General features: G+C 42.9%; 1 protein-coding gene across 2 annotated transcripts in view; it reads right to left on the reverse strand.

The window, feature by feature from the left end:
- The window catches only part of LOC148539024 (BTB/POZ domain-containing protein KCTD5), a 35,933-nt gene extending 17,793 nt beyond the window's left edge, over nt 1–18,140 (reverse strand). The window contains exons 1-3 of one of the 2 annotated variants that reach the window (XM_088452012.1): nt 17,740–18,140; nt 3,369–3,477; nt 647–738 (exon numbers count right to left, since the gene is read on the reverse strand). In XM_088452012.1, the coding sequence (XP_088308138.1) occupies nt 647–738; nt 3,369–3,477; nt 17,740–17,961 (423 nt within the window). In that variant the 5' untranslated portion in view covers nt 17,962–18,140. The remainder of the gene's footprint in view (nt 1–646; nt 739–3,368; nt 3,478–17,739) is intronic. The other variant, XM_088452013.1, reaches the window with a different exon arrangement.
- Nucleotides 18,141–21,768: the final 3,628 nt, after the last annotated feature.

Raw genomic sequence — 21,768 nt, forward strand, 5'->3', positions numbered from 1 at the left:
TGGAGTAACGCATGGGGTGCAGAAAGCTACAGCCCTTCCAAGATTAAGAACACAAGGAATTTATTTAATTTGAAGGGCATAAGCACTCCAATGCATTTAAAATAAAACACACACAAAGGTCTAATGGTCAAAGCAAGGAAGGGTAAAGAAAACCAAAATAAAAAAAAATAAAAAAAACCCTTGAAACTAAATTCTGAGTTTATACTTTCACATAAGCTGTGCATTATGCTTCCACCAGCAATACTTCTACATACTGCACGTACCGCCACCAGTTTCTATACAGTTGGTTGGGGCAGTCACGTGTAAGTCTATTGACCTGCTCGTTGCAAGCTGTGTGCCGTGGCTGTAAGTAGTAAAACTCTTGGTTCAGGCTCTGACAGATATCCCAATATGACCTTACACTTAAACACAAACGACACTGGTACAGCTAATAATAGATACAGAGGCAAAGTATTTACTGCAGGCTGATCCTAAGTCCCAAAGTAACAATTAGTCAAGGGTAAAGAATTTGTCGTTACTGTCCGGAATTGGAACACAGGCTCAGAATCATTTACAGACACCCTGCATCAGAGGCTCATGGGACACAAACATTGGAATTCTCTCTCGTGTATCAGAATTAAAGCACTGAGGTCACTGAATGCCTCACCTGTGATGTTTTACTGTCCCTCTCTCTTATTCTGTCTTTTACAAGTTTAATTAATGATGTGATATTGTAGAACTCTGCTTCCTCCAGAACACCTGTTGGAAGGATGGAGACAAAACAAACTATCAGCATGTCAGTTTTACTACAGCTTCTCCTATACATATACTTAGAGCAGAGTTTCCCAAACTCCACCATTACAGTCTAGGTTTTAAGGATATCCATGCTTGAGTACAGGTGACTTAATTAGTAGCTCAGTCAACTTAATTGTATGTACTCAAGCATGGATATCCTTAAAACCTGGACTGTAAAGGCAGAGTTTGGGAAACTGACTTAGAGCACCGTTCTACTTTTCCCCGAAGACACTGTTCTCAATCTCAGTACTCAAGACACACCAACAGTCCAGGTTTTAAGGATATCCATGATTGAGTACAGCAAGTTAAAATGACTGGAGGTACTAATTAAGTCACCTATGCTTAAGCATGGATATCCTTAAAACCTGGACTGTTAGGGTGTCTAGAGGACGGAACTTGAGAAATACTGCTCTAAGATCAAACTGAAAAAGTCAAATGAAATGTTGCATCTTCTCGCACCTGCATCGCTCCCATTTTTGTCCTCCAATAAACAAGCTGTATATACTCCGATATTTTCGCCTTCTTACATGCCCAGCTGTAACTTGGAATAATTCCTTTGTCTGTTAATATGGATTTTAGATCTAGCCAGTTATTTGAGTTGCCCTTTCACACCTGACCTGCATATTTGATAGCTTTGTCTTATGGCCCCCATACACCTACTGCCATCGATGTTTCGCGATCGGTCGGCGGATCTGTGAAATCCTCCATGTTAAATTTCACCAACGTGCCAATCATAATCATATTTTGATCGTGATCTGCAAATCAGTGAAATCAAACATGTTATATTTCACAGATCCTGCCATGCTGGATTGCAGGCTCACAACATCGCGGCGATCCATTGGACATACGCGCTGAGATAAACAGAAGGAAGCCAGAGACTGCGCTATGTGCTTAACAAGTCACAGGACATGTACAAACCAATACGTTACAGGACGGAAGTCCCCTTACACTTCATTGTACAGTTACAATATGAACATAATCCATACATCATTTGTTTTTGTTAACAGCCCCCTTATGCCCATGGGTAGTACCAACCCTGCCTATGGGGAGTTACTTCCTGAATGCATTTTATTCAGGTGTCCCATCCAATTTATGTGCGGATAGTAACATCAGGGTTCAACACAGAAACCTTACATTTATTACTGGTTACATGAGCAGGATAACATTTACATTCACCAGACTGATCATATATTAATAATGGAAAACCGAAAGGAAAATATACAAGTATTCAGAGAAAGTACCTAAGTGACAGCATGAGGGAAAACAAACATGCTGAAGTTTTATGACCGGTACAAAGTGAAGATTAAACTGCAGCAGCCTGAAATCCTGCATGCTTCAGCCTTGCAACAATATTTTGCTTATAGTATCCGATTATACCAGGAAGTAACAAATGATCAACACAACAGCTCCGTACGTCAGCATGTGAGTAGTCTGGCCGAAACGGTCACACCTTGAAAACCCTCAGAACAGGTAATTCAACTTTACAGGAGTTTGGGACCGCATCACAAAAACACAGTGCACCGAGAATTGTGCATGGGAGAAAACATGGCCTGGCGTAAGGCCTCTCAGCACTAACAACTGAGAATAAGTGCTTATATCTGGACCAGATGTGTCAGCTCTGAAAACTGATAAGAGATTAACACAATATAACAGTTTCCAGTAACGTGACAAAGTGCCGTCAGGAACTTTGCCTTACTAAATATTCCTATAAATATCAGCGATTTCTAAGACTAGATATTGTACTGCTGCACGGAAATAGGACAGTACACAAGGGGTATGGCCTGTAAACTGCTATTCTCCAATCAGCCATTCAGAGTCTGACATAGGAAAAATAAAAAGCTTAAATGACGTATTTGGTTTAAGTGGCATTAGTTAAGCTTGTTTGTTTACACTAGACAGATAAAAGCCAATAGCCAATTGCAGAGAGTTTTGCTCCTAAAGCCATGTTTTTAGAGGAATTCCATTTTGACTACTCTATAAAACTGAAACCATTATAAAACATTGATTCATCACATTGGTGTGCAAGTACATCTGTACTAATATTAGTGCATGGCACGTGTCAGCGTAGAGACATTATTTATCACACTCGCCTTGCAGTGTTCAGCACCTGGCCACCCGCTACTGTGGGGGGGGGGGGGGGGGGGGGGGGGGTGTGCGTGGTGCATGTTAGATGACCCCACCAGGAGCCAGAGCACCAGAGACCCTCGACAGGTCACAAATCTCTTATTTCTATATAGGAATGGCTATCGGCAGTCCCGTATTGACATTCTGGATCGACACAGGATCATTTCCAAATTGAAACCATTTTAAAAAAATATATATTTCTAAATACTGACATTTGCTACCACGTATGCGCAGGTGCAATCTACCACAGGTCTGGGGAACGGGGCTGCAGCCGCTATTGGAATGATATATAACGTAGGAGGAAAATAGATCTGCAGTGTGCAGATACTACTAATAATATCACACTGCATCGGTCTGGATTATCAGGGCTTTTTTGGGGGTGCGTGTGAATTATCAGCTGTCATTGCCCATCCTTATTTCTATATACATTCACTTATAGGACTGCTCTAGAGAAATGGCAAATAACTTACCTTCTTCTGCTAGGTCTTTATTTATCACCAGTTTCCCATGTCTCAAATAATTCAATACTGGACCGAAGTATGTGGGATCTCTGTCTATTAAATAGGCACCAGTTTCATCCTGAAAAACCAAGACAACATTAATAAGACATTGGGCAAAATTTACTAAGAGGCGGGTTCTAAACCCCGGCGGTTTGGCGATGGTTTTGCTACCTGCAGATTTACTAAGGCCAAAACCGCCGCAAAACCACAGTCAAAACAAATTTTAGAACAGGGCTGTCATTTACAAACCGCCGCCAAACCCCCGTAGTTTAGAGCCCGCTGCTTAGTAAATTTTGCCCATTGATCCATTATAAAGTGTATCAGTGACCTAGACAGAGGATGCAGCCTTTGTGGGCTGTACAATATACACAATTCACTGAAAACAGAAAAATTGGGCTGCACTTGTGCAGGTATATAATATAGACATATACTGTATACGCTAGACTGATCAATAATTTAGGCTTCTCTTTACCAGAAAAATGATTTAATAAATCACACACATTGCACACAGTGCCGGGGGTCGCGGCACACCTTTCCTACCGCTGGCACTCTGGTGGTTGCTTCCCTCTGATACAACTCCTCACGCTGTTACACCTCGGTGTTACATATGTATCCAGTTCATACAAATAGAAACCTCTCACATGGTAATAAGCCGCAGTCAGATGAGAGCACAGCAGTAGTCTGTATAGCAGCAATAGTAACGGGATATGAACCCTTCCGACGCTTTTGCTCCTCTCCAGGAACTTTTTCAAGATGGTCTGCTTATCACCCAAAACTTGTGTGACCTCCTGGCACGCTGTGACTACATATGGGTGACTAATTCACTACAAAGTTGGCCGGTGAGCATTAGACTTTGCTAACACATTATGATTGGTTGTGCAGAGAACTTGCATTTAATAGGAAATAATTTGGGACGGTGCTACATGCACTTATTAAGGGCAGCAAACATTTACTGGATACAGACAGCCTATATTATTAATCAATCAAGCACATATATACGTATTACATATCTGCACTAGAGCAGCCCAATTTTTCTCTTTTCCGTGGATTGTGCCTACCTGATTTACCAGAGTAGCGAATGGCATACGGACTAGCAGCAGTGTTGGTACCACAATTATATATTCCAATTGCCTATACAGCACCAGGGTAATTAGCTTTCAGTGATTTCACTATAAAGCAGATATCTTCTCTTTTGTACCAATATACAGGAGCACGCAGCAATTGACTTAAGCTCTACTACTGCTACTATTAGGCTACAAAATGGCTGCCTCCATGGCGTGTACAATACATGTTCACTTTAAATCTTACCATATGGAATTTTCCACTTCTAAGACACACATTAGGGAAAGGAGCAGCTATACAAAGCTCCCTTTTACAGTGATATGTGTAACAAATATTTACATGCAGTAATCTATCTGCAGACATGCAAATTAGTTAGTTTCCGAGTCTCTTGAACATAGTATACAGGGGAGCTCACCGTAATGTAAATTACACCACAATTTACATGATGGGAAGTGGTTTCATGTCATTTCCTAACCCCACACCTGTCAGCAGTGATACATGCTCATTACCAGTGATTCCATCCAAAATGGTTCCCTACACCGCTGTATTCACTGGTAAGTGCACAATGAGCGGGCACCAGTCCTACTAGGTAGCGACCAATCGCTGCGACATTCATTTAAGAGGACAGAAATGAAAGCTGCATTATGGTCTGTCCAGTGTATCATATAATTAGCAAGTGGTCATAGGCGTCTATCCTGGGTAAACAAGGTGTGAATACAGTACACTAAAAGCAAATATTAATCTGGCCATGAGCATATACCGGAATGCATGCCATCACCGGAATGCACTAAAGCTCACAACAAGGTAAATAAATGCAGAGGTGGAGTGGAAGGAATTCGGATGAAGACGAGATTAGTTGGGAAAGGGTAGACTGCTGTGATATAAGCACTCATTTTAACGATAACTTTGCCATTTTGACTTGAGTACAGAGATGAATTACTTTAAAGCCATGCTACAGGCTCATTAGAGGAAAACAGGTTACACTGAACACTTCCCTTAATTGCACAGGACATCATTTGTAAGAAGCAAAGAAATAGCATGAATTATGCAAAACAGCATTAATAAAAACAAGGATCGTTTTGTCCTGGATGGTAATGAAACGCAATAAATCTTTGATAAATAGCACCACTGAACCAAGCCCAGAGCGAGGAGATGTCATTTCAGCAGTAGCTAGATGACTACAGTAAATCAGCACAGGACATCAGGTGTCAATTAAGTTTTGGGGGCCATACTTTAAATCAAACAATAATGCAGGAAAAAATAAAATTACATGAAGTGCATAAATGTTGCAACCAGCTGGGTACTCCTCACTAAAGGCAAAGCTTCTATAAGATGCTGGACAAGACTCCTAGCAAACCATTATTTGAATGAAAAAAAGGCACTCCCTGATGGTAGCAATATTCCTTCAAAACCACGTTGGACAAATCCTAGTAAATAGATTACCATGACAACTAGAAAATAACACTCCCGGTGACCATAAGAGGGGCTTGTCAGGCATAACAGGAAGCCTCTACAGGGCAGAACCAGCTTCACTGCATCTGTTCAGAACCAATAGAACTTTCAAGCGCACCAGTGCTGTGCCAATATACCACAGCTGGTATGCACACAGTATTAATTAACCAGTGACACCTATATTTGTCTGAGTCCACCCCCATACAGGCAACAATAATGCCCATACCAGTCTGTGCCCACAGAGCATACAAGCAACAGTGACACCCACGTGCATCCCATGTCCTCCATGAGGCCGGTCACATCTGCCTCTCAGGGTCTTCTCCCTTCACATAATTGGCGCTCTAAAGATAGTGGGCCCTGGATCACACGAAGGGTACGCATTGTCTAACACCAATTGGGTAACAAAGGATAAAGTTGTTTATATAAGAAAATGAATGTGCAGAAGGCAAAGATTTTGGCTGGAGATAGTTTGCCGCATGTTTATAGGAATTTTTTAATAAGATTGTAGATGTAGAGTACATGTAACTTTACCAAGATAAATACACTTGAAGTTGCCAGAGTGTTTATACGTATATTAAAAATATAACGGCTTTCACCTCCATAATGGCAGGTTGTACAAGTGCTCTGTAGAGTCCATGAAAAGAAATACAGGGTGTGGATTGGTTGATTGATATAGGAGGGAGGCGCCAATGAAGTCGCAGTAACTGAAATACCTGCAGATTTAGCCATTAGAGCTGTATGGCCACAGTCAGAAAAGATGTGGGAGGAGACTATAGTGATCTGATGGCGTGGGGAGGCAATACTTTAATTTCCACTAAAGCTACAATAAAAAGGTAATGAATAATGTAATGGTTCACAAATGTACATTTCAGTAGCGAGATCGTCATCTTTCATTTATAAATAAGCATATGCGAGGAAAGTCTTGCAGAAGCTTTTCATGTAATTATATTAATTTAGCTGCTACCAACATCTTGCTAAGGGGCTCGTAACAAATTAAGAACTCCCAAGACACAATTTCCCCTTTGTGATTTCTAGACACTTGCAAGCGAGGATAACAAGTGTTATGAATGTGGTGGCCTAATAAACAGAAGTGATATCATCCAGCATCCACCAGCTGAGTCCTGGGAGCCAGTGTTGCTGCTACTTAGGAATCAGCAATTCTCTCCATCTTTCCCGCGATTAAGTCCCAAGCAGAACACCCAATTGTAAGATTAAATAAGTTTAGTATTATAAGTATAATACTGACAGTGCCACAGAAGACCACGTGATAACCTTTAACGGCAGTTAATGCCCATTATGTGGATCGCACAGCACTGAAGGATGGCAATACCATGTAATGATTTTATGTCACAACCTGTGCAGTTCATCTTTCCTGCCTGGGGTGTCACTCTCTGCTCTGGTGCTTCTAGCACAATTTGGTCTATCTCAGCAGTTTGTTGCATCAGCTGAGGGTGCTAGAAAAAACCAAAGAGTGACACCCCAGGCAGGAAAGAGAAACTTCAAGGGTTGACACAGGTGCAGGGTACTAGAATGAACACTACGCAACCGTTAAGAGTATAGCCAACATTTATTTCCCTTCTCTCCATATACCCACTCAAGTGGGATGGCCGGTGTTCGGCCGAGTCACAGCATCAAGGTGCGACTTGGCCCCAATCAACCTGCACAACATAATACAGTGTGACAATGTAGAGCCGTTTAGAGCTCCACTACCTTTAACAATGCGTATGCAGACTAGGCAGTTTTAGAAGCAGGGTACAGAGAGGTGCAGAGAGGCTGTGTGACATAGCAGGAGAATTAACCATTGATGTGGGGCAAGTAATTCGCTAGTGGCCATTTAACATGGCTCTGCTAGTTGCACTAGTTTTATGTTGGGGTAGAGTTCTTCTTTATTTCAGATGATGGGTAAATCCCAAATTTGTTGTACCAAATTACAAGAAACCTAAAACCGCCAGAAAACATTTATACACCATATTAAAAATTAAAGTAGCAAAAGGCGCATAAAGCCCTGTCTAGACAAAGATCATTTGTTAAGAGAACAAAATGAAGTTACACTATGGATCAAACCAGGATCTACAGCAAATGACAGTCAAAGGGGAGTTCAATCAGGGAGGAAAGTGGTGCCTTGCACGGCACTGTATACAAGCTAGGCCACTGTATACAAGCTAGGCCACTGTATACAAGCTAGGCCACTGTATACAAGCTATTGTCCTCTAGTCATTGACTTACATGAATGTTACTACATGTTCTTCAACAGTTTAACTTTAGTCCCAATTCAGTAAGCCTTTGCCAATTATGTAGGAGAGTTTGTCCACTGGCATGTCAGATGTGATAGCATTACAAAGAACATGCTCAGGGAAATGGATACAGAAACAATCACTTTCATTTAGCAGAAATTAGAAGAAGATTTCGGGCTGTCAGCCAGCATGCAATGAAAGGCAAATCGCTCCTTCCAATTTGCCTTTACACAAAAGAGAGCGATCCAAATATACACTTCAATCAAAGCAGCACATAACAAATATATCCGCTTGTCAGACACATGCAAAATCAAAAGCCTCATTTCCATATCTAAACTAGTAGCGTACAACACAGATTTACATTGCACATGCAAAAGAATCAAACGGCTTCACTGTAATGAGGATACAGGTGTCAGACATAGGATATATTGCTTTATTACAGTCCCAGACAGCCTGTGGTTCATTGTTGTTATACTACAAGTACCAGCTTAACCCGTTCAGCAGGTGTCAGGCTGCCTACCTCTGTTGTAGTAGCTGTACACAGGGTATACGTTTATGATGCCAGCGGTCACAATGCCGACCGCCGGCATCTAGACTACAGCAACGCTCAAGGTGATCTGATTTGTACATTAGTCAATCCCTTACTACTGGGCTCAATCTTTTTAGCTTAGTGGCAATGAACATTAAATGCAAAATCCTTTCATAGTTTTAGGTTACAACATACAAAGCATGTCAAAGAAATAAAAAGTAATTTCAACAAGGGGGAGCTTCTCCTCCTGCAGAAGTTGAATTACCTATAGACCAATGGGTGTGCCTAGTAGCAAAATTGCAGAAGAATTTACAAATGATGCTGACTTTTAGATGCTCACATAATAGGTCACGTGACTGGCTGCCATGGCAATTGCACAACATTACTAAAAACTTCTAGCTAGCATTTATCAAGAACATTCTATAAAATGATCGTTAGAAGCTGATTGGTTGCTATGGGCACATTCTCCTCTCTTTAGACTGTTTGATACATTTACCCCTAAATCCACATATCCACTAGCAGATATTAATGAGGGATTGCACGATTACAACATCATAATCGTGCAATCGCTCATTAATCTTGCATGAATCGGGCATGAAAATGTTGAAAACGACCAGCGATGCGCGCTCCCGCTGGTCATTTTTTACATCAATCACCGCCTGAACATGCTGGTCAATCTGCCGATGACAACAGATTGACAATGCTCAGGGATGAGGGAGGGTGCCTGCACTGAACGAGGAACGTCTATACGATTACATTGTTTGAATCGTACGGTCGTTCCGCTATCTGCTAGTGGATACGCCCCTGAAGTCATTAGCAGCAGTTGAATAAAAACTCTGATTGTTACACATTGAGATGATTGATCGATGGGCAGACTGATCCACCATCCTAGCGGCCAATTGGTAAGCTATACACACTTACCAATCGGCCACTCGATAAGTCTGTGCTGACATCACAACTGGTCCGGCATTTAAATTTGACTGCCCACTTGAGATGTCAGTGTCGACGTGTCCCTGCAGCCAGTATACGGCAGTCTGTGGGTTGCCCGTACACACAGCCAGATGTACCAAATATATCTGCGGCCTGGGCTGTGCAAGGCCGACCTGATAGGCCTGCACAAAGTCGTTTACATATATATCGGGTGTACTGGGGATATATCGCTTGTCGATAGAACGAGCAATATATCGCCAAGTGTGTACGCAGCATAAGGGGCATGTCTATTGAATTTCCAATTTCCTTCTGATGCCAGGATAGAGATGGCGAGCAAGCTCAGTCGCAGCGAAGGATTAGAAGTCATAACTACTGCTATCTCTATGCTTCTGGGTTCAGACACTGAAGCGCTAATGAACATGCACAGCTATCGGGCTATGAATTCATCAGCAGGGGCTGATGGGCAGGGATACAGAGAGCTTGGTAAATCTGGTAGCCAAGCAGCCCCCATAGAAGTGAACAGGGGCTGCTTTTGCTGTTGGAAATGGAGGGACTAGAGTCATTTGGGTTAATGTTATTACATTTCATGTGATGGCAGCTTTAAAGCAATAACTTAAGTTACACAGGGATGAATGTGCAAAAGTTCTACTCTGCAAGATGATATTCTCCAATACCTACTGTTAAACATCAAGTTATTATGTAGTTTTTGGTTAGATAAAGGTCTATGCTAAAAATCCTCCACACTATACCAACTCATTAAATGTAAAAGCAAAGTACTACTACTGCCCTGAATTACGCAAATGCACCTAAACAAAAGTAACTCTACAGCTTATCCAGCATCCCATAAAGCTGGTTTCATGCACATTGAAAAAATAAATTATGTATATGCACTTTCAAAAGAGCCATTAGCCTCGAGAAAATAATGAATGCAAGCAGTATGCAGCTTAATAATGTATCCTGTTCTCATTATGGAACAATTGCTTAGCCCATGTTTTAAATTAACACCGCTCAATTGTGGCCCTCCCACCTATCCCACCTCTTTGTGGATTTAAAGTAACTTTACAGCAAACTTTATTTTAGAACTTAAGACCAAATTATTCAACAGGTGCTCTGGGAAGCAGACCGCAGATTATACAGATGTGTCAACACTCGTCCTTGCTGTAATCGCATCAAATATCCCCTCCTGGCGCGGCTGGCGAAGTGAGACTCTGCTAGCATTGGGCATCTTATTTTGCAGAAAATGAGTCTAAGTAGCAACGTGATGCAACTAGGACACCCCATGAGAGACTGCTGATTAATTTGATATGTGACACTTGTATGTCTGTGTGCGACTGAGTCTCTCAATCAGCATATAAAGTGCCAAATTCAGAGACAGCATCTTTTTTCCATACCAAGTTCTATTTACAGTCACACAAAGATATAAAAGTTTCGTATATCAAATTAAATCAGCAGAGTCTCCTGGTATGTTGTAGTCACATCACATTGGGGGAGATGTATTATAGAGGCACGTTATAGCGCTTATATCGCTTCCTGCTTTGCCTCTTTACCGAGGCGAAGCAGGAAGCACTAACGCTGAGATGTAGGAACATCTTATCGGACAGAGCGGGGAAGCTTTAACTACCCCCGTTATCTCTCCCGATCCCCGGCATCCCCGCTAGAGACCACAGTGTATCAGCCTAGTGCAGATGCGCTGTTTCTCAGTCCCGGCCGGCTCCACTGAGCATGCGCAGGATCTCGCAAGTATCGCGAGTTCCGGCGTGCAGCCCTGGAGCCGGCAGCCACCGCAGCAGGGACAGTGCTGTCACTGCTGTGTGGATAAGGCATCACCAGTCTGTAGCTGTTGATAGCGACAGCTGCAGCGGGCGGAACGGTCAGGTGAACTGACCGTTCATACATTGCCCAGGCTATCGGCGCTGCTATCTCAATGACAGAAAACCTGACATGTGAGCCTGCAACGATGAACGATGCGCATTCCCATTTGTCAGATAACAATATCGGACATCTGATGTGTTTGAAGTCAGATTTAGTCGATTTCATTCATTTTAATACAGTCTGAAATCGTTCAATCATTCAAATTGTTGGAAAAATCGTTCATCTGACAGATCTGACCATTATGGTGCACACACACGGTCAGATTTTCTTTCAGATCTGAACAATAATGATTTGAAAAATCGTTCAATCGTTCATATCTGAAAGAAAATCTGACAGGTGAGCCTGCAATGATGAACGATGCGCGTTCCAGCTTGTCCAATAACGATAATCGGACATCTGATGTGTTTGCAGTCAGATTTGGACGATTTCATTCATTTTAATAGTCTAAAATCATTCACCTGACAGTGTGTATGCACTGTCCTTTCAGCAAAAAAAAAAAAAACACTAGCAGAGTTGCGCAGGGCCTGCCGTCTCTCTCACGCCATGCATATTGCGCTGCATGGCATATTGAGGCTAGATGAGCAAGGACACATCTGTAGGCTGGTGTCCGGCATTTTTCAAACCAATAAAAGTGCTGTTCTGAAGTCACATGCAGCATGTTTACCATGGAAAGCTAGGTATCACTACGGGTACATCAATACCATTACTGTATTTGTAGAAAAATATAAAGATACTCCCCAGCCTCACACAGTGATGGAGCAATAGTGTGCAACAGAAGTGATAGAATGGCCCTTAATCTCATATTACCTAATTTAACAAATCATGCTCTATCCATGAGATAAATGGTCTATTGTTAGAAGCTTAATGGCTAGTTATATACCTCCTATCTGAATAGGATGTTCTATTGTGGGCAAGAGGGGTTGAAAGCCATTGCCAGGATTTCAGCAAACTGTTTTAAATGTCTGGATATCAGTCTAATAATGAGTACTCCCCCTCTACCGCCGTTGTGGATTATCAGTTACTTATATGGCGCCACAAGTGTTCCGCAGCGCCTTACAAAGTACATAAACAAATAGGTTGATTTACAGTGAGTTATGCTGCACGCCCACTAGCAGACTACAACGACAGCACGATCACGACATTGTAATCGTGCTGTTGTTTCTATGTCTGTGATAAACCTACACTGAACGAGCAGTCGTTCAGTGCAGGCTCGTCAATCATCTGGCAACATGCTGAACCTCACGTTATCGTCAGGTTGACCAGCAAGTTTGCCCGATGATTGATGTCGGAAACGACCAGGAGGCGCATCGCTGGTCGTTTCCAACTTTAAATTGCCTGATTTGCGGACGACTTGCAAGCGTTTGCCCAATAACTACGTCAAAATCGCCTAGTGGATGTGCAGCTTTACAGTACAGTGCAATACAGGACATGGATAATATACATTGCTACATTTGTGACCATAACACCCAGATAAGCAACAAATGCAATTAACACTATTGTGGCAATTTGCCATGGTTTACGCCTTATAAAGTGGGTGGCAAATGGCTTACTCAGGAACACTTCACTGTAAAGCTGTCCAGTTTTGGGGCCTATTATAGAGTCAGTCCATTAAACCTCTGATATCCAGACATTAGTGCATACACACATACTGTATAAACCTATTTTACAGTCCAGCACTTTGGAGTTTTGTTTTGCCCTTGTTGCAGTACAACCATTACAGGTAAATAGCCAGCTGGAAACACACACACAACAGTGGTTACATTGCATTACTCAGGACTAGTCTCAATGTATTTTCATTTGTTGGAATTAATACTAAGGCAATTATCTAACAGTGTCCTTGAGATAGTGGTACTGACCGTTGTCTTGGAGAACCTTTTCCCACACACTCATGCAATCCCTTTCAACAGCAGTTTTTCCTTTTTATAGCTAAAAATGCTGAAAGACCATCTTGGAATCCTGCTGTTTTGATGAACATTAAAGAAACATTGTTAATGCTTCACATACAAGTCCTATGTTTTAAACAGCCCAGAAAGTCAATTGTTTTAGCGCACCCAATCTCCCGTCTAAAGAAACATGAGATCGCAGGGCGCTATTCAATTGATGCCGATTATCACACTGACCGTGCCCATAGAGGTCAGGTCTAGCAGCGTAAAACGGCTACACTCAGCCAAAGTGCTGGGTGCGATCGCGAAAAGTCCCGTTTGGGCACCCAAACTGGTCACTTTTCGCCCATTTCAGCGCACACACCCCAGGATGCGAGCAGAAATGGGGTGCACCGGCAGCTGATTGCACCAGACAGGAGCAACAATTGAATAGCTCAGTCAGGCGTGAAGGGGGTATTGAATTCTGGGCCTGATTCAGAGCTGGACGCTATTTGCTCTCGCTCGTTCAGAAAAAGGGGCCGGCTATTTAAATTGAGCGCTCGCTCTTTGCGGTCTGTTGACGCCTCTATGTCTGAGCGGGCGAACGAAACATGCGCTCGCTATTTTGTAAAGACGCCCCCTGGCCGCTCACATCCTACGTCATCTCTGCTATTAGATTAATCGAGTACATCGACAGGCGTCTGTACTGCTCGCAGTGCTTGTGGTTGGATTTTCCTACCGCAATCATGCGAACACTTCAGGCTAAGAAACAACCAAGTGACGTGGTCGATGACGCTGCTTTGTTAAATATGCACACCCATTAAACACCCGTTTTGACCATTTGGCACGCCTGCGTTCGGATCTCCACTCCCCGTTACCACCCACAAACGCCTCATCCTGTCACTCAAATTAGCAGGCACTCACTATTTTGAGAGCGCTCGATTTCCGACCGCAATGACTGGTTGGCTCATGCGCATTACGACCCATACGCATGCGCAGTTGTGCGAACATCGCTCGGAGCAAATGAGCGGCCGCTTACGAGCAGCTCTGAATCAGGCCCTCTATCCAATGTGAGATCTTAGCTTCTACAACAAGGCCTCATAACCTCTAGCATCAATTATAGGTATTTCAAGCCATTTTTAACCCTTTCTTACTGATTGTGTATTTGGCTACGAAGGTCACAAAGCAACAGCCAGCATTCCCACCAGGCACAAAGGTTACGCAATTTTATACAGTATAGCAGCAACCAAGTAGTAATACGCATAATTTCTTCTTTTTTTTTTGCATGCCCTGACAATTATGTCAGACAGGCTTACATTGGTGTCTCCTGCATGGAAGTGGCAGTTGGGGATTCATGATCTTGATTCAACATACAAAATATACTATGTTTTATAGTAACGCTGACAGAACAGAGTGGTAACCTAAATCTACAGATTTGTCCAAGTCGGACCTATGAGCATTGGGGGGTGAGTTCCCTGAAACTATTGGGGTTCTTCATATGGGACTGCGCAGTTCTGAAAGCAGCAGAAACACCTAAAAAAGTTTTATTACGTGGTTACATCTTAAGAAGTGGACGGCGGAAGGTTCTCTACTATTTAGAGTATGATTATTAGCTTTGTAAATATATAGATTAGTAACACAGTAACTAGCCTATTTGAGCAGCTACTGTCATTGGATTATGAATGGATTATTATTATTAAGGGCAGTGACTGTCTCAACTAGATTACCAGATTATTACAATTTCAAAGTCTTGATTTCTTAAGGACCTGGCACATGTCTAGAGCCCCAAAGAGTATATAATATAATGCTTAATTTCATTTTAATGGGCTGTGACTCCATCCCCATGGCCTGCTGCTCACTGGTACTAATGAATTTGCCAGTGGGTCTCTATTAGGCATATACAGATAAAAGGGCTGTTCAAGTCTCATGTAAACTTTTACCTTCCTACTTTAGTTATGTTCTTATATATAGGGTATGCAGCACACAGACACTCAACACAACAGCAGTACTTAGACAGCAGTGTCGTAATTAGAACACTGCTGGCAAGGGGGGAAACTATACCAGCACTATACAGATGTGTCCCTTTGCTGCTGGGAGTCTGTTTTTGCCGAAAATGCGTTGTGACTAGGACGCACCAGCAGACGGTGCTGATTAATGTGATATGTGACACTTGTATATCTGTGTGCGACTGAGTCTCTGAATCTGTATATCAAGTGCTACAATGTAGCAGCCGCAGCTTTTTTCATTCCAAGTTCCATTGTGGTTCATATACAGACTAGTGGGTGGTATCCACTTAGCGATTTAGCCAAGCGATTGCACGATAACGACATTGTTATTGTGCAATCGCTTGCAAATCGCGCATGCATCGGGCATCTTTTGGTCAGAAGCGACCAGCGATGCGCGTGCCCGCTGGTCGTTTCTGACATCCGATATCGCCCGTACATGCAGGTCAACCTGACGATCTCGTCAGGTTCAGCGTGTGCGGGGATGAGGGATGTTCCGGGACTGAACTAGTGAACGTTCAGTCTAGGCACATCACTAGCTATACAAACGACAGCACGATTGTAATGTCGTAATCGTGCTGTCGATTGTATATATAGTCAAGTGGTTACCCGCCTTAAGTGCACACAGATATACAAGTGTCACATCAAATTAATCAGCACAGTCTGCTAGTGCGTCCTAGTCACATCACAATGCAACTTAGACACGTTTTCGACAAAGAGTAGCGCAGGACCTGGCTGCTCACTCACACCAGGCAAGTTGCACATTGAGGCTAGATGTATGAGGACATATCTGTATGACAGTATAAAGAGTTCACTCTTAAATTTTGTTTTTGCAAATGCAGAAACATCAAATTGCTCATATAACACGTGTGGCCCCAATATAAGCCTGATAATAAACAGATTTGTATCAGCTGGATCTTTGGGCAGGTTTGTAAATACAGTCCTCAGGTAACTGCATGCCACTGTGTGATTGTAGTGCAGTCATAAGATGACCCCTAAGTAATTTAGGGAAAAAAAATATAGGCAAGCCTTCCGCATTCATAAGTATGCCCCTACATCCTGATTATGGAACTTCAATTGCATAACATCACAAGTGCAAAGAAGTCTGTCACTTAAAGCTGGACTATGACCAACTAGATTTCACCAGCCTGCACCTTCACATAGCAGGACCCTTGCTTGCGGCTGCTCCATACAGCTTCCAAAACACTCCCATCCTAGAGCTCTTCAAGAAGCCCATGGCAAAAACCAGGGCTCTGATAAGGTTGTGGACAAAACAGAAGCTGCAATCTAGAAGTTGCAGGCTCTGATCAATGCTCATTCTCACACGCCATGCATCTTACAAAGGCAAAATAACATATTACAGGGTCGAAGTACGGCTGCCTGAAGAGGGGTTGAATAATCAGGTAGGAATAATCTCATGCGGCACTATAATCTTGCTTTATATACATAAAAATTTCTAATCCATAATGGACATGCAAGTTGGTACAACACAGATACCACTGTCTCAGCTGGTGCACTGTTTCCGGCACATGACACCACAGAGGCTGTAGCGTACTATTGTCAACTCGTTACTGATAAAGCCCCATTAGAAGTCTGCTGTCATATGCATGGTGATAAAAAAAAACACACATGAATCCAAACGAAGCATGTACTCAACAAAGAGCACCACAATTCCAGGCACAGAACTGTACACACGATAACTACAGGTCATGCGTGTGGAAACAAGTTAGAGACCACAGATAAACACCCCACAATCTAAACTACACAAGTCACATTCTTGCAGAGGGGTTATATTCATGATGTTGCTGCATGTAAACAAACCCTTTCAAAACTCTGCCATTTAGAGACCACAGACTCCCTCCTGCTACCCTCATTATTATTATTTTATTACCATCATTTATTTATATGGCGCCCTCATCACATGTGGCACACCTATATAACAATTCTAAACTTACACAAACTAAAGGATTATAATAAATGCACCGGCAGGACATATGACAGCTACAATTTCATCAGAAAGAGACAAAATAAAATAAACTCAAAAATTCTGCCTCCATGGACCTGTCAGTTAAATCTTATTTGCCCCTATCCCCGGCTTTAGAAGTCCCTATTCCTATCTCAAGTGTCCTCCAAGCCCACACTGACCACAGTACTCCTCCTGATGAAGGGACTACAAGTCTCAGCATGCCACCCGGCAAGCTCTAGTTCCACAGCTGCAGCAGAGCCACAAGCTGTAGTGCCACTCACCGATCCCTACTCCCGGACACACTCACCGATCCCTACTCCCGGACACACTCACCGATCCTTACAGCATGTAACACACCCTGATCCTTAAGCCATGCAACACTCCCTAATCCCTCCACCGGACATCAGCAGCACCCCCTTCCCAGACCGTACCTTGTCCGAGTCCAGGTCGGGGTCCGCCTGGCACAGCCGGTACAGGAAGGATTTGGGGTCCCTGCACAGTGTTTGCCGCGTTGTCAGGAAACACGTCCCTCCGACGTTTAGCCGGACCCACTTGGACACGCTGCCCGGCGTGCTCCCCCTCTCTCCCGGTGCCGCGCAGCGCCTGCACACGGCTGGCCCGGTGCCGTTCAGCTCGCAGCTATTCTCCGCCATGTCCGTCACCGCTCTAGTCTGCCGCTGACAGCAGCCCCGGAAGCGTCCGTGCTTTATCAGCTTCCCTCCTCTCCTGCTGCCCCGGCGCTGGTTACGCCTCACCGGAAGCGGCAGTGCCCTGTCTGTAGTGGGGGACAGTGTACAGCTCTGCACTATCACCAGCAGCAGCAGGGCATGTAATATACTGTGCTATAATACTATTACTGTGTGTGATCTGCTCAGTCCCTCCCAGGCACACTGACCACTCCTCCCAGTCCCAGGGACACTGTCACTGACCCCTCCTATCTTTCATGTCTGTGTATGTATACATCTACATATCTATTTTCTAAATAGATTCATATATATATATATATATATATATGCTGAAAAATAAGAAGACATGCGCCTAATAGTGTAGTATTTAAATAACAGCAAATAGTGCTCAAAATAAGTAATGTGCGTACCAAACAAAAACTTTCAATAAAGCTTATCTGATGTCCAGGTCTCCCTCATATGGTCAGGAAACAACTGCCAATAGACTCCAGAGATAGGTACCCTCTTATATGGACCAGTGAATCCTGTTATGGTAGTTAATGATGACAGATGCACTTTAATTATATGTGTTTCTTGTAGATCTGGCAGTTATGTGTGTCCAACACCGATGGCAAGTGAAAACAATTGGCTCAACACAGTCTGGTATTTGAAATCTGGCTGTAGATATGATGCTCCTGTGCTGGGGGTATCAAAGATCCTGCTGTGCGCCAGTATTTCTATATCCATATATATATATATATATATATATACAGCTGCTCCTCATTTAACGGCCTACCTATTTATCGACCGCTCGGACTTAGGGCCAGTGGCGGAATGTACTAACCTTTGCGAAGTACATCCCACCATGCCTCTCATTCCTACTGATTGCATGTGTTCTAATATATGGGATCAGTAGCGCAAAGGACAGCTCTTCCGATAAGAGCTGTCCTTTGCGATCTGCCCTGCGCCTTGGACTTCCGGGTTTATGCCCCGGAAGTCCATCTGCGCATGTGCAGAGTGACACAACGGGCGCGGGGCATGCTGGGAGGGATCCGATCGGATTCCTCATAGCAGAGTGATCCGGTAGAAGCCCATAGGCTTCTATAGGGTAACGCCAGCAAAAGCTGGTGTTACCCTCCGCATCGGAGACCCGGCGGCCAGCTGATGATACATACGAAAAATGCGGTAAAACCCCGGAAACGGGGTTTTCACCGCGTTTTCCGTTTAGTACATCCCGCTCCCCGTCCAGCTGGAAACGTCAGAACAGCGTCTCAACATCAAGTATCTCATGTACAGTACTTTATTTTGCACCCCACAGTACAAGATGTCAATAGAAAAGGAGGCGCCAAGAAAAAAAGGAAGGCTATGGGAGTTTGCTTTAGACCTTTGCTTTATTCAGAATAATAAAAATGATTACCTGTATGCGGCTCCTCGCTTATAAACCAATTTGTTTAATGACGAAGTCGTAGCAACGGAACTTGGTCGTCAAGTGAGGAGCATCTGTATAGATTTTCGAAATTGACAGCTAACTCATCTGTGATGGGCTAATCCTTGTAGTGCAGTAGGGTTCCGGACTATAGATAGACAGTAATTAGTTAGACAATGTCTAGATAGACACCAGATGTTAGTTAATAGTTAGACAAGGATAAAAGTTCGACACAGACAAAAGCCAGACACACTAAAGTTAGACATGTAAAAAGTTTGACAGGTACAAAAGGTCGACAGGGTCAAAAGTTTGACATGAAAACAATCGACACAAAAATGGTCAACACGTTTTTGTTTTTTTAGGATTAGGGTTAGATTTAGTGTTAGGGTTAGGCACTTACCCCTTCGGTTAGGCTTAGGCACTCCCAGACGATTAGGGTTAGGCACCAGGAGGGAGGGTTAGGGTGAAGATTAGGGCTAAAAAAAAAAAATAACAAATTTGTTGACCATTTGTGTGTCGACCATTTTCATGTCGAACTTTTGACCCTGTCGCCCTTTTGTACCTGTCAAACTTTTTACATATCTAACTTTAGTGTGTCTGACTTTTGTCTGTGTCGAACTTTTATCCTTGTCTAACTATTAACTGTCTAACATCTGGTGTCTATCTAGACATTGTCTAACTAATTAGTGTCTATCTCTTATTCCACACCTGTGCTATATTGGGGGGACCTGAGGTGCCTCCAGGTAAGTTAGCTCTCAATTTAGAAATACAGTCAGGTGCATAAATATTGGGACATTGACAGAATTTTCATATTTTGGCCTCTATTCACCACCACAATGGCTTTGAAATGAAACAAACAAGATGTGCATTAACTGCAGACTTTCAGATTTAATTTGAGGGTAATTACATCCAAATCAGGCGAACGGTGTAGGAAATACAACGGTTTCTATATGTGCCTTCCACTTTTTAAGGGGCCAAAAGTAATGGGACAAACTAAACAATCCTAAATCTAACTTTCACTTTTTAATACTTTGTTGCAAATCCTTTGCAGGCAAGTACAGCCTGAAGTCTGGAACGCATAGACATCACCAGACACTGGGTTTCTTCCCTGGTGATGCTCTGCCAGGCCTCTACTGCAAATGTCTTCAGTTCCTGCTTGTTCTTGGGGCATTTTCCCTTCAGTTTTGTCTTCATCTAGTGAAATGCATGCTCAATTGGATTCAGGTCAGGGGATTGATTTGGCCATTGCATAACATTCCACTTTTTAGCCTTAAAAAACTCTTTGGTTGCTTTTGCAGTATGCTTCGGGTCATTGTCCATCTGCACTGTGAAGCGCCGTCCAATGAGTTCTGAAGCATTTGACTGAATATGAGCATATAATATTGCCCGAAACACTTCAGAATTCATTCTGCTGCTTTTGTCAGCAGTCACATCATCAATAAATACAAGGGAACCAGTTCCATTGGCAGCCATACATGCCCACGCCATGACACTACCACCACCATGCTGCACTGATGAGGTGGTATGTTTTGGATCATGAGCAGTTCCTTTCCTTCTCCATATTCTTCTCTTCCCATCACTCTGGTATAAGTTGATCTTTGTCTCATCTGTCCATAGGATGTTGTTCCAGAACTGTAATGGCTTTTTTAGATGTTGTTTGGCAAACTCTAATCTGGTCTTCCTGTTTTTGTGGCTCACCAAAGGTTTACATCTTGTGGTGAACCCTCTATATTCACACTTGTGAAGTCTTCTCTTGATTGTTGACTTTGACACATATACACCTACCTCCTGGAGAGTGTTCTTGATTTGGCCAACTGTTGTGAAGGGGTTTTTCTTCACCAGGGAAATAATTCTTCTGTCATCCACCACAGTTGTTTTCCGTGGTCTTCCGGGTCTTTTGGTGTTGCTGAGCTATCCGGTGCGTTCTTTCTTTTTAAGAATGTTCCAAACAGTTGATTTGGCCACACCTAATGTTTTTGCTATCTCTTTGATGGGTTTGTTTTGATTATTCAGCCTAATGATGGCTTGCTTCACTGATAGTGACAGCTCTTTGGATCTCATATTGAGAGTCGACAGCAACTGATTCCAAATGCAAATGTCACACCTAGAATCAACTTTAGACGTTTTACCTGCTTAATTGATAATGAAATAACGAGGGAATAGCCCACACCTGTCCATGAAATAGCTTTTGAGTTGATAGTCCCATTACTTTTGGCCCCTTAAAAAGTGGGAGGCACATATAGAAACCATTGTAATTCCTACACCGTTCACCTGATTTGGATGTAATTACCCTCAAATTAAATCTGAAAGTCTGCAGTTAAAGCACATCTTGTTTGTTTCATTTCAAAGCCATTGTGGTGGTGAATAGA

Source organism: Taudactylus pleione, unplaced genomic scaffold (genome assembly GCF_031769625.1).
Source record: "Taudactylus pleione unplaced genomic scaffold, aTauple2 ptg000032l, whole genome shotgun sequence".
Lineage (NCBI taxonomy): Eukaryota > Metazoa > Chordata > Amphibia > Anura > Myobatrachidae > Taudactylus > Taudactylus pleione.